The sequence below is a fragment of the Falco rusticolus genome, chromosome 4 (assembly GCF_015220075.1).
Source record: "Falco rusticolus isolate bFalRus1 chromosome 4, bFalRus1.pri, whole genome shotgun sequence".
Lineage (NCBI taxonomy): Eukaryota > Metazoa > Chordata > Aves > Falconiformes > Falconidae > Falco > Falco rusticolus.
In genome coordinates, this window is record NC_051190.1 from 28,478,655 (window position 1) to 28,491,421 (window position 12,767).

At 55.2% G+C, this 12,767-nt stretch overlaps 1 protein-coding gene across 3 annotated transcripts in view; it reads left to right on the forward strand.

Moving 5' to 3' along the window:
* The window catches only part of MAP2K3 (mitogen-activated protein kinase kinase 3), a 33,909-nt gene extending 21,874 nt beyond the window's left edge, over positions 1-12,035 (forward strand). For all 3 annotated transcript variants that reach the window (XM_037385757.1, XM_037385759.1, XM_037385758.1), the window contains exons 5-13: positions 2,499-2,612; positions 3,106-3,225; positions 3,706-3,822; positions 3,979-4,030; positions 4,845-4,972; positions 5,617-5,694; positions 7,810-7,949; positions 8,685-8,730; positions 9,180-12,035. In XM_037385757.1, the coding sequence (XP_037241654.1) occupies positions 2,499-2,612; positions 3,106-3,225; positions 3,706-3,822; positions 3,979-4,030; positions 4,845-4,972; positions 5,617-5,694; positions 7,810-7,949; positions 8,685-8,730; positions 9,180-9,263 (879 nt within the window). In that variant the 3' untranslated portion in view covers positions 9,264-12,035. The remainder of the gene's footprint in view (positions 1-2,498; positions 2,613-3,105; positions 3,226-3,705; positions 3,823-3,978; positions 4,031-4,844; positions 4,973-5,616; positions 5,695-7,809; positions 7,950-8,684; positions 8,731-9,179) is intronic.
* Positions 12,036-12,767: the final 732 nt, after the last annotated feature.

The following is a 12,767-nucleotide window of genomic DNA, read 5'->3' on the forward strand; positions in this document are numbered from 1 at the left end:
ACCCTGCCTGCAAGGTGTCTCTGAGCCCGTGCACTTGCAAGGCAGGTGGGTGGCATCAAAGGCTAGGTGTTTGGTTTTGTCCATAGTGGGAGGTCACAGTGGTCCCTTGACAGCCCCACCAGCCACCTCAGTCTGAAGGGATGGACCCAGCCCATCTGCCCTAAATCAGTGTGGCCTCACCACACTCTCTGGCTGCCCCAAAGTCCCCTTTGTCCTGACTCTGCAGGGCTCTGTTGCTGCCCATGGCCCAGGAGAAGCTGGGCACAAAGCTTCTCTCCAGCTCTCCAAAGCCTTTCCTAGTGACCTGATGAAAAACACTGCTAGAAATAGCCACTGTGTCTCTTTTATTTCATTCTCTTGTTACGGGCTCTCCTGGGGCTGCAGAAGGCTGTTTGCAAGCGAGCTAAAAATACCATGTGTTGGATCAGCCCTATATCTAGCTGCTTACCTTCCAGGCTGGGAGGTGGCTTGGCTGGTGGGATCTGGGCCCCTTGGTGCAAGGTTTTAGAGTTAGGGGAGAGGAGGGGAAGCTTTGGCTGGGTCCAGGGAATAATCCTGCTGCCTGTGCCATTTTCTGGCCATCGTGTTGTGTGTTATTAATAGCCTGGGGAGAGATGCTCTCTGTAACAGCCTGGGCACGGTGTGTGCAAGGGTAGTGCTTGGGAAAAGCTCTGTAGACTCGCTTCCTTGCCTGCTCCGGTGTTTGCAGGAGGGGTCTGGTCCAGGTGTTTTGGAGTGGCATCATGGAGGAAGAGGGCTTGGGCATGAGGCCAGCTTTAAGCCACGGGGGTGGACGATGACCTCATGTCCATCGGATCCATGCAGGCGATGCCGTGCATCCCATCGCCAGGGGAGGGGAGCGCTGGCTTTGTCGGTGCATCGCCTCTTGTTGCTGGGCAGGGCACTGCTGGTTCCTGGCGTGTGCTGGGAACTGCCAGCTTCTGGGGAAGCCTTAGGGTAAATGCCAGGAAAAAAAAAACCCACCCAACAATAACCTGGAACGAGTGCAGAACACGTGTCCTGAAAAGCACCACCAGATCCTTCCTGGAGGCCCCCGCAGGAGCTGTGAGCCTGCACTGCTCCTCTGCCAGCTGCCCGGGGCGGCAGGGTGGGGGGTCAGACATGTCCCCCTTAGCCCTGCTGTCCTCATTTCTGGATCCAGTGTCCTGCCCAGGAAAGGGCCGGCACCTTCCTGTGCTGGGCAGCACATAGCTCAGCGCTGAGCTCAAGCGCAGACCTCCCTTGCTCCCCGCCTCGGCCGCCTGCCAGGCACATCTGGCTTGAATAAACGGAGCCGGGGCTGGCGGCAAGGTCCGGCGGAGCTGGTCGCTGCTCGCCATGCTGTGGCCAGCGCCGAGGGGAGCTTGCTGGCCAGGAGCCCAGCAGCCACATCGCCTAGCTTGGCTCCGTAATGCCAGAGGCTGTTTCCTCTCTGCTCTGGGCGTCGCTCGCAGGCACGGTATCCGGCACTGCGCCTTGCGCGTTTCCCACCCTCACTGCCTTTGTGGCTACTGGGGTAATTTGGCATCCTGGTATTATTTTAGTTCCCTGAGACCGGAGGAAAACTGGAGGTTGGATAAAGCCTGGCTAAAAGAAGGCCTGTGACTTATTAGGAGCGATGAACACAGCATCCAAAAATAGCCCGTGTCTCACTCACTCAGTTTGTGCCCGGCCCAGCAGAGCAGGCAATGACAGGGTAACGCGTCTTTAGGGAAACTTGTGTGTGGGTTGTGCTCCCTGCTGCATGGGGCACTCACTTGTCTGAGCACTGGCCATGGGTTTTTTCCAGTTTGAAGTGAGACTTGCATAGTTGCACTCACCTGAGCTCTTTCATTGGTGCTAACTCACATTTTACCTTGCTGGCTGCTTTCTGATGGTGGGAGAAAGTATCAAAAGTAGGCAAAATCCGTTTGAACTCCCTAATAATAGGGAATTGAGTTGCTGGGTTCACCTGGGAGGCTTTGCACAGGCAGAGGTGTTATTAGACACGTAGGTGTGTTTGTGACTGATGATTTCCTGGGTGCAGGGTGAGGTGGGGGATCCCTGGCTGTGCATGGGGATTTGGAGCTGTGGCAGAGGCTCCCCGTATTGGCACGGGAGCTGTTAAAATCCTGCAAGTAGCTCAGCAACAGCAGAAATACCCTGGTGTGGGTCATCCCGGGCCGGCAGAGGCATCAACCTTTGGTACCCTTTCCAGTGGCAGTGTGCCCTGGCTTAAAGGATGAAAGTCCTGATCTCTAGCTCTACAGGGGGAACTAAATGAGCCCCGGCGAGTAGGGATGAGAGGGTTTGGGCTTTGGTTCAACAGAGCAAGACTATACCCATCTCCTCCAAGCGTGGTGCCTCTGGTACATACAGGAGCTGGTGGAATCCTGTAGGTACCATTGTTTGGAAATGCTCTGCATGAGCGAGCTGCAAGCGTTGGACCTCTGCTGATGTCCTTGTTAAGCGTGCTTGTATCTTTTTTTTTTTTTTTTTTTTTATCTCTCTCCCTAAAGAACTTTGAGGTGGAAGCTGATGACCTGGTGGCAATTTCAGAGCTGGGCCGTGGGGCCTACGGCGTGGTGGAGAAAGTCCGGCACGCGCAGAGTGGCACCATCATGGCCGTGAAGGTGAGGACAGCTGCTGGCTGAAGGGGATGGAGATCAGGATGTGCAGTTCCAGGGGGGTGGAGAAATTCTGCTGAGCTCCACTGGTTGCAGCAAAATGGGGACAGTCTTGTCTCCGTTCGGCAGCCTCCGGTATTCCTGCTGTGGTTTGGCTGTTGAAGGGTTTGTGCTGATGGTGGCTGGGCACTGTGGGGTTAATCAGCAGGCTTTGAAATCCAGGCTTGGTGCCTGCAGTTAGATAGTGCAAGGTTTGGATGTCAGAGTGCCTGTCCCGGCTGCTGGTCTGATCCTGCTTCCGCTGCAGGGCTTGCCAAGTGTTTGTCCTTCATTCAGGTGCTGCCTGGAAGAGGGCATCTGGGCATCTCCTGGTGCTACTGGCTGAAAAATAAGCATGAAGTGCTTGCCGTGGCCTCAGAACCACAGGTCTGGGTCAGGCTGAGGGATAATGGTGTTATTCCACCTACATCAAACCCCTCTTCTTTCCTGTTTGCCTCAGAGGATTCGAGCAACTGTGAACACTCAGGAGCAGAAGAGGCTACTGATGGACTTGGACATCTCCATGAGGACAGTTGACTGCTTCTACACAGTCACCTTCTACGGAGCCCTCTTCCGTGAGGTACTGAGCCAGTGGAAGGCTGGTGGGCTGCACAGCACCCAGGGCCTGTGCGATTGCACTGGAGGCACTAAACTGTCCCAAACCACCTCTGCTGCCTTCAGCTCAGCTGGGCAGTTTGAGGTGCTGCCGTGACTTAAGTCAAAGGCTTGCCTCTGTCAGGCAGTGTTGGCCAGGTCCTGTTCCGCACTTCTGTGGCAGATGCCCAAGCACATTGCCCGTGGCCTGGACTGACTTCGGGGTAGACCCTCGAAGGGAGGCCATCACAGGTAGTTCTGGTGGTACCTGGAGATCTGTGTGCATCGCTACCTAGTGCAGAGCCTGTGTGCTGGCGGTGTGGCCAACAGTGGCTGTGTGGCAAGGACTTTGGCTTGCCCTGTGTGGAAGGGGCAGTGTCCATTTGTCCATCCATCCCCACCGCTTCCTGCAGCTCCTGGGGATTTCCAGGGAATTTCCTCTCAACTGCTTTCTCTCCATCTGCAGGGCGATGTGTGGATCTGCATGGAGCTGATGGACACCTCCCTAGATAAATTCTACAAGAAAGTACTGGAGAAGAAGAAAACCATCCCTGAAGACATTTTGGGGAAAATGGCAGTGTCTGTGAGTGCCTCTTGGGTTCTTATGTGGTTTTGTGCATCCTCATAGCCTGTTGGAGGTCTCTGTTGAGGCCTGCAGCGTGTGGAAACGTGCGGTGTGTTTGCAGTGGAAGGCTGGTGCTGTGTGTGGCTGACGGGTACTCTTTTGCTCTGTCCCCAGATTGTACGAGCTCTGGAGCATCTGCACAGTAAACTTTCCGTAATCCATAGAGGTAGGTGCTGGATGGGGTTAGCATGATGTTGCTGGAGATCTAGCCTTGACATAAATTATGGGAGAACTCCTTTCCAGGAGGTGTATCCCTCTGGGATGCCTACAGTGGGTCTAATGGTACTTGGGACCATGGTGGACAGATGTAGATGCCCAAGGCCTGTTCCTGAGATGTATCCCTAATGCGTCTGCTGGCATGACGTTGGTCTCTTCCTCCTTTCCAGATGAAGGGTTGGCTATAATAACTGGATTCCTCACTACCCGTATTTTTATGGGCATCTCTGTCTCTGAGTGCAGAGGTGCCTCGAAGGCAGCTCTTGGGGACAAAATCCCCAAGCCTTCCTGGCTGGGTAGTTCTGCCAAGATGAGGGCTGAAGGAGATCTTATCAAGTCACAGATGGGAATTTTAACACCCAGGTCTTGCTCTTCATTCTGGTATAGTTGCTTGTGTAGCTGTGGACAGATCATGATGGACATGAGACAAGCTGTTCGGAGAACTGGGTAGAGGAGGGCTTTTAAGGCTGTATTGGGCGCATAAATCTCTCCTAAGGAGCTGGGTGTTAACTCCTCAATGTTTTATTTTAACCTTTCAACTTGCTTTGTTAGAGAGGAAGCCTGTTCTGCCCAGAGGGCATGGTTATAGTTTTATCTGTGAACAACTTCTATTGAAATAAGAGTGGTGGGGGCTTTGTCTCCCTACCCCTGTGTTAGGGCCTGCCTGGTCCCCTCCCAGGTCGGCAGGGAGTTGTCCCTCTTGTCTCCGGCTCTGTGATACCTCTGCAAAGGCTTGGTCTGCCCTCTCCTGTTCTCTCTCTTAGACGTGAAACCTTCCAATGTGCTGATCAACAAGGAGGGACATGTAAAAATGTGTGACTTTGGGATCAGCGGCTACTTGGTGGACTCTGTTGCGAAGACCATGGATGCTGGCTGCAAACCGTACATGGCTGTAAGTGCTTGTGTGGGACTGGAGCTGGCAGCCTTCAGCCTTGACTCGAAGAAGCTGCTGCTTAGAAATTGGTCTTGGTTCACGTCTTCCCTGAGATAGAGACCACTTCAGAGTGCTCTGGACTTTCTGACTCAACAGAGTCCTCCAAGGATGGGATTAGGCTCCCTGTAAGCCCTGCTGTGTGTGTTAATCCTGCAGCAGATTCTTCCTCCGCCACTTTCCATTTGTGGAGGGGTAAAAGACTGGCTGGTGCTGGTTGCGGTGGTTGGAAGGGCTGCTCCTTGCTGGCTCGAAAACGCTGAGGCTTTGCTTGGCAGGATCATTTCAATTCATCCTCAAGTCAGTATGAATTTCCCCTTGCCATCTGTGGCATCTGTGTGGGTAGCTTGTGCTCCCAGGGCAGGGATTGTGCTGCAGGCATAGTACAAGTTTCACTCAGGAGCTGGAGGGGAGAGTTTGTGTGAGTTGTGTGGAGCAAGACATGGCTTTCACCTGTGCTAGATTTAACCTCAGACCTTGCCTCTGTGGGGACATGAGCATGAGGAATACGCCCAACCTGGGGTTAGGAGCCTGAGATTTGCTCTGTGGGGTTTGCACTGGGAAAACGAACTAGCGTTGTAATATCTTCCATTTTGCTTTTACAGCCGGAAAGAATAAACCCTGAGCTGAACCAGAAAGGCTACAATGTGAAGTCGGATGTCTGGAGCCTGGGGATCACAATGGTAACACCAAGGGCTGTGACTGGCACCCTGCAGCCCTGGGGTTGGGATGGGGTCTGTGCTGGCAGTGAGCCGTGGCAGCTGGTGGCTTCATCCCTGGGTGGATGCTCACCAAATGGGGCTGAATTCTGAGTGTGATAGCTCAGGCCACGAGATGAATTACCCAGGGCGTGGGGTGGAGGCACTGCCCTGTGCACACAGGGGTCCTCGCCCTAGGGCAGGTAGCTGTGAGCCAGGGTGTGCAGCCAGCGTTGCCGCAGCTGCTGTGGCTCTTGCCAAGTTGGCTGGCGACCTTGCCAGGGGATAATCCATCTTCTTCCCCTTCTTTACCTTCTTGTGTGTTCCTGATGGATCCTGGGGGGATACATAAAGGCCTGTTATTCCCACGTGGTTCCTTTGTACCCCTCTGCTTGGTTTCACAGAGCTACTTGTGTACGATGCCAGCTCCAAATAGCTCCAGTCACCGATATCTGGATGATAGTGGCCTTAGCAGGGCATCCTAGAGTCTGGCTTTTAATTGCTCTCCAGTTCCCCATGAACTGGCTGGAGAGGCAGTCAGTGGAGCAGGGTTTGCTGCAGCTGGGTCACAGCCTTCCTGCATGCACCCCCCCCTCCCCATTAGCAAAACCGTGCAGGAGTATTGGGGTGAGTTAACCTGCCCTGCTGCAGCGAGGGGTGCTGTGCACGGTTTGCAGCAAGTCCTGCCTGCAGAGTAGCTCAGAGCAGCCAACAGGAAGGGGAAATACTTTCAGTTCCAAAATCACAGCTGCTCAGGATGGTTTATCTACCTCCTGCAAGAAATGGATCTTGCAGAAAGCAGCTGCAATCTTCTGGCGCCAGAGGACAAAGGAAATCCCAGCTGTTGGCTCGAAGGGGGTGCCGCCTGGGAACATGTCTCTCGCTTTCCAGGAGACTGTCTCTCTCTGGGTAGATTATTTTCAGGAATTCTTCTTGCGCCCTGTTAGACGCGGCCTTTGTTTTGGGCGCCGCATCCCTGCGTTTGTGCGCACCACGCAGATCTCTTGGCAAATATTCCTTCTTCCCCAGCTGGTTTTGTCCGCAGTGCCAAACCCGAGCCCCTCTCCTTCGTGTCCCAGTGCTGGGCGGGCTGGCTGGAAATGTAATCAGCTCCGGCTTTCCTCCCGAGGTGCAGGAAGCTGTGGGATGGGAGACGGCGTGAATGGTGAAATGTCTGAACCTTTCCAAAGCTGGATGGGAGAGGGGACCTTGCTGAAAGCCTGCCAGCCTGCAGCTGAACAGAGCCCCGACCTGATTCCCTCTAATGTCTTTCTCCTGGGCTGGCTTCCTGTGTCGTAGTGTTGTTTTGATTGATTTTGGACCAGCCAGTTTTAGGGCCATGGAGCTGCAGGGCTGATCTGGCCTTTCTGGGCTGGTGGCTTCATTCAGTTTCCTGGCAGCAGGAGCTGAGCATCCCAGACCTGAGCCACAGGCAGGCAGGGGCATCTGGCTCTGTCCTTCCAGTTTTTTTATTCCTCCCATCCCATCCTGTCCCATCCCACCAGGCAGGTCCGGAGGTTCTGTTGCCCATTTCGAGGTGGGAGCTGACCCTTGGCATGAGGGGGCTGCCCGAGAGCTGTGACAGGCTTTTTCCTGTTGGAATGGGTGATGGAGCAGAGGTGACTTGTGGGAAGGACCCAGTAACTGAGGTGGTTTTAGCAAAGATCTTCATAAGTGATGTTCTAGCACTTGGTTTTTCTTGGGTTTGTGGATTTTTTTTGTGTGACTAGCTCACACAGTACTAGCCTGAGGCCCAGATTCTTCCTTATGGTGAGCAAAGCACTTTGGAAGCCAGTGCAGAAACGGTGTGCTGTTATTATCTTTTAAAATAATCCCATTTTACATATCTTTGGTGGCTTCCTGTAAATGCATTAATATGCTGAGCCAGCCTCAAAAGGAAGTATTTTTGGCCTATGGGTCTTTATATTTAAAAAAAAAAAAAAAAAAAAAAAGGGAAAGAAAAAAAAGCGGTATGACCCAAATTGAAAATGGTTTGTAAGAAAAGAGGTTTTTCATTTTGAATCTGAGCTGGCTGAGGTAGCAGGCTGTGTAGGGTCGTTCTCGTCCCAGTGTCTCACGTCAGCGCGTCTCCATCCTCAGATCGAACTGGCCATTCTTCGCTTCCCGTACGAGTCCTGGGGGACCCCCTTCCAACAGCTCAAGCAAGTGGTGGAGGAGCCCTCACCCCAGCTGCCTGCCGATCGCTTCTCCAAGGAGTTTGTGGACTTCACAGCACAGTGGTGAGTCTCCAGCAAGGACTGGTGGCTTCTCCCAGCCTGACTAAAGGGCAGCCCTGATCCATGGGGGTCGGGGCAAAGCCTGGGGCTGCATTTGTCATCCTTCGGGAGCCTGTTTCTCCCCACCTCTCCGTACTGAGGCTAGTGCTTGGCCATGGCAGGAAGCGCTGCCCAAACTGGTTTTGCTCTTGGCCTGACTCACCCGGGCTGGCTGGAAGGCGCAGAGGTTTCTCTTCCCCTTTTGCTGTTGCCGCTGCTGAAATTTCGGTGGTTTCTGGCAAAGCAGCGATGAAACGAGAACAAACCCCTGGCAGCATCTGGGTGCCTCTGGGTGAAAGCTGATTTGTGGTTTTGTGGGTAGCTGCTCGCCTCGGAGGGTTCCTCTGCCCTCTGTGTGCTGCTTGGAGCTGCTGGGCAGAGGTGAGCCCACCGAGGCAAGGCTCCTGCTCCAGGTGGTGGGAAACCATCTCCTCTCCTCCCCATGTGTTCTGGTCGGCGCAGGATGGGCTGCAATGAGCTGCTTGGCTTTTGCTTTTTGTGGCAAAACACTGAGTTGTCCTTTCCCAGTTACCTGCCTTGGCACTTTGCTGGTGGTTCAAACCTGCTTGGCCAAGGATGGGTGCTGCCACGAGAGGGATGTCCTGTTGGTTGGGCAGGGGCTATCCTCTGTGACAGACCACATACAGCAAAAGAAAAGGAACCTACAGCCTTTCTCTCCCTGTTTTTTTTTTCTTGCAGCTTAAGGAAGAACCCTGCTGAACGAATGAACTATTTAGAACTTATGGTAAGTGTGGAGCCATTTCTACTGGGGTTTATCCTGCCACATTTTGAAAGCCAAATGAGTGGTCCAGCAGGTCTTTGGGAAATGGGACAACAGGGCATGTGGGTGATTTTTCAGGCACGGAGCGGGATGGGTGTAGTGTCTCTAAGGTGGAGGCGTGTGTTGATTTCATGGGTGTTAAGGTCAGGGTGTTTCCTCCCTTTGTCCTGCCTGCTGGTGGTGTGTTCAGAGCTCAGATGAGGGGGTACAGCTGCCAAGGGGGGCTGTCCCGCTGGGTTAAACCTGGAAACAGCAAACCTGAAAATGTTAGTTAAGCTGAAGGATGGTCTCTGTGGGAGCCTGGGGAGGAGGTTGGTGGCCACCTCACCAGCTGTGTGACATCCCCCAGGGGCTGCTCTTGGGCTTATCTGTCCTTGTGTGTCAGCTAATGTTGTCTTTGGTCTTGTTGGCAGGAACACCCTTTCTTTACCTTGCACGACACCAAAGAGACTGACATGGCCTCCTTTGTGACAGAGATCCTCGGGGAAGACTCCTAACTCAAACCTCACGGCTTCACGCAGTCCCCTCCATCATGGCTTCCCCGCAGAAGAGTGAATGAGGACTCCAGTTAATGGTGGTTTGCACAAATCGCACTTCCCCAACCTGTGGGCACCTCCAGCCTCACAACCTCTTTTCTCTTTGCCCTGTAAGTGAAATCCCCCACGATGAGCCTTTTGAAGCCAACACCTTTCCAACTAAGCCACGGAGACTGAAGGCTCAGGAGTTCCCTGCTCACGCCAGCGTATCCCTCCCGGGGAGGGGACCGTGCCCAGGCACTGAGCTGGGCCAGGGCAGAGGGTGCCAGAGGGCATCTCCCCTCCCCAGCAGCCTGGTGCATGGCACAAGGGGGTTTGTGTTTCTTCGCTGCCTGGCGTAGGCAGAGAGAAAAAATGCTGCTGCACTTGCCCCACTCTCCTTCCCTGCCTGCCCCAAGCCCCTTTCCCAGGCTCTGGTCTCACTCACCTTCCCTTTGTGCCTGGCTCTCTGCCCCCAGGAGCCTGTGCAGCTTTTCAGGGGGCTGTGGGGCTCCCTGGGCGTGCTGCTCTTCACACCAGAGGCTGCTCTAATGCCTGGCTCGTCATCTTAATGATTTCTGAGGCAGCACTAGACTGGGTGTCCCCTTCCCTCAATCAATGCACCGCTCCCTTGAAAAGGGGGGGAAAAAAGGCATTTTTTTCAGTGAGCCCACCTTGACGCTTTCCCCATGGGATTTCATCCGGCACGTAGCGCTTCCTTCCCCACGCGGGTGCAAGGTGGCTGAGAGACAAGCAGGTCCCCGGCGCTGCCCCTCTCCCCTCCAGCCCTGGGCTGGGAGGTCGCGTCCTCTCTCCTGGCATCTAATGCCTCTCGCAGCCCCTGCCCTCCGCCTTCCCTGGCTCCGGGAGAAGACGTTGCTCCATCTTCCTTCCAACCTGGAGCTCGTGTAAGACCTCGCACTGTGACACCCGTTCGTTTCGGAGGCCGTGCTTGCACCCTCGTGTCCCAAACCGCCTTCCAACCCTCCATCTGCCCGCCGAGGTGTCAGCCGAGATCGAAACCCCAGCGACTCGCACGGGGGCTGCTGACAGTTGTACATTTTATGTCTATATATAATGGACTTTGTAACATGTTTCCTAGTTTTAATCTAACTTGCTATAAATTAAAGCCCTTCTGTGTGGGAGGAGGGAGGAGCAGTTCCTTCTCCGCTAACAAATCCACTGTGAAAACCTGATGTGTTTCCTCACGCTCCCAGCCTGAGCACTTGTGCCAGGAGCTACGGGAGCAAAAGGGATTTCTGTCTTCTACTGTACATGATCACGGGATAAACGCACCGCTGTGGATTTTGTTGGGATTTTTTTAATCAACTGAGTTTTCAGAGGGATTTTTTTTTTTCCTTTTCTAATATATATTTGTGTGTGTATGTGTGTGCGCAATACATATATATTATATATTTTTAAATCAATGAATGTGTGAATGTCTATGTGGCCAGCAGATTTGGCAAAAGGGCTAGCTTTTTTCTGGCTAAATTTAGGGTGGTGGGGAAGGGGTCACTAGAAGACACCCTGGCCTATGACCTTTTTTACAAAAAAAAAAAAAAGCATCTATTTTTTAAATTGAATCTTATAAAAATGTCTTTCCTGAAACTCATGCCCTGGAGGTCTGGGTTTCAGGGTGCGTTTCCAGCGTTCAGGGTCCCGCACCCAAGGAAGGATGATGTCCCTGAAATTCATTACCCCCTGCTTTTGCAGCCCGCGGTTTGGAGCGGTGCTGGGGACCCTCTGCCTGGGAGCGGGGCTGCTTGGCACCACCACCCCAGCGGGGAGCGGCGGGGGGGACACCGAGGAGCCTCCCCAGGGCCCTTCCAACTTGAGATGTTCTGTGATTCTGTTCCTGCGAGCTGCTTCAGGGTAAATGATTTTCAGCCCTTGATGCCCCCCGTGCTGGGGCGCCACGCAGCAGGACCTTTCCCTCCTCACTGCTCTGATCCCCTTCCCCGAGTCAACAAAATGCCGAGAGAACCGGCCAGGCGGAGCAGGACAATCCCTCTTCAGCTTTGCTTCAACTCCGCACCCACCTCTTTATGGAAAAAAAAGCGATTGATGTTCTCCACGTCCCCCTCATTCCCACCCTGCAAACCACCCGACCCTCTCTGGCAGCACCCGTGCCCCTCCCCGCTTGGTTTGACAGCTTTGCCGCCAAGATGTACAATTGTATTTCTATATTTTTTTCTTTATGGTTACTTTGGCTTGTTTTTTGTTTTGACGTTGAGCTTTTGGGTTTTTTCCCTTCTGTCCTTGTTTTGACCGCTTTCCCCTTTATCTCACCCTTTTTTTTTTTTTGGTGCTTTGGGGAATGGTGATTTTTTTTATTTTATTTTTTTCCCCTCTCCCTGCATTTTTCCTCCTGGAGAAAGTCCCAATTCCTGAATTGTGGGGAAAGGGAGCATCTGCCCTTTCAGACGCTGGGGAGATGCCACTGGGGTGGGCCTGGGCGCCCGTGGATGAAGCAAGGCTTTGCTGACGAGGCCAACGCGCCACCTCCGCGTGCCATCTGCTCCGCTTTGTGCCATGCGTGTCTTACCTGTCCCTGTCTGCATCCCACGCTTGTCCCGCTGTGTCCCTCTGCACTGGTGGGGGTCCAGCAGCCCGGGGGGGGGGTGGGGGGCAGCTTGGCTTTAAGGCGGACGTGGATTCTGACTCACCTCCGAAGCCCCCCTCGCCTTGTGCTTGTGCGAGGGGTCTGCGCCCGTGAAACCCCGGCGTTCCCAATAAAATTCACCTTCAAACCCGCTTCTTGTCACCCCTCTCGTCTCTGTGTTCAGGCCCCCGAGTGTGCCGGGGTGAGGGCTGGCAGCCCTGGGGGGTCCTGCCGCACCGCGGGGCAATGCTGGTCCCGAGCCGGACCCCCGGGGTGCTGGGGGGTGGGGGTGGGTAACCAGGCCCTGCGTTCCCCCGGCTGGGGGTTGGCTGCTTGGTGTCGGACGGCAGGGGGGCAGCGGGCGGGGGCAGGGGTCAGGGGTACCCCCCGGGGGCGGCGGGGGTGGGCAGTGGGGTGCTCACTGGGCCCAGGGGGCGGGGGGATCCCGGGGACAGGGGCGTCGCGGGGGATGCCGGGGGGGGAGGGGCGGGGGCGGTATGGGGGGTCCCGGGGCCGTCAGGGGCTCCCGCGGCCGCGAGGGGGAGGCAGCGCCCGGTGCCGGCCCCGGGGGAGGCGCCTCCGCCAGCGGCGGGTCCCGGCGGGGTTCGGCCCCTCCCCGCGCCCCCCAACCCCCTGTGCCCCCCCAGCTCCCTCCAGCCGCCCCTGGGGGCTGCGTGTCCCGGATTACAGTCGGGGGGGGGGGGAGGGGCGCCACCGCCGGGGCATCGTGTCCACGGGCGGCAGAGCCGCAGGTTTAGCGGGTGGTGGTGGTTTGGGGGGGGGGACGACACGGCTGTCTCCCCCGCAGTGGGGCGGGGAGGGGGGTCACGGCTCCCTCCCCAGGTATTTCCCTCGTCCACCCGCCCGGCAGGGCCGGGGGACAC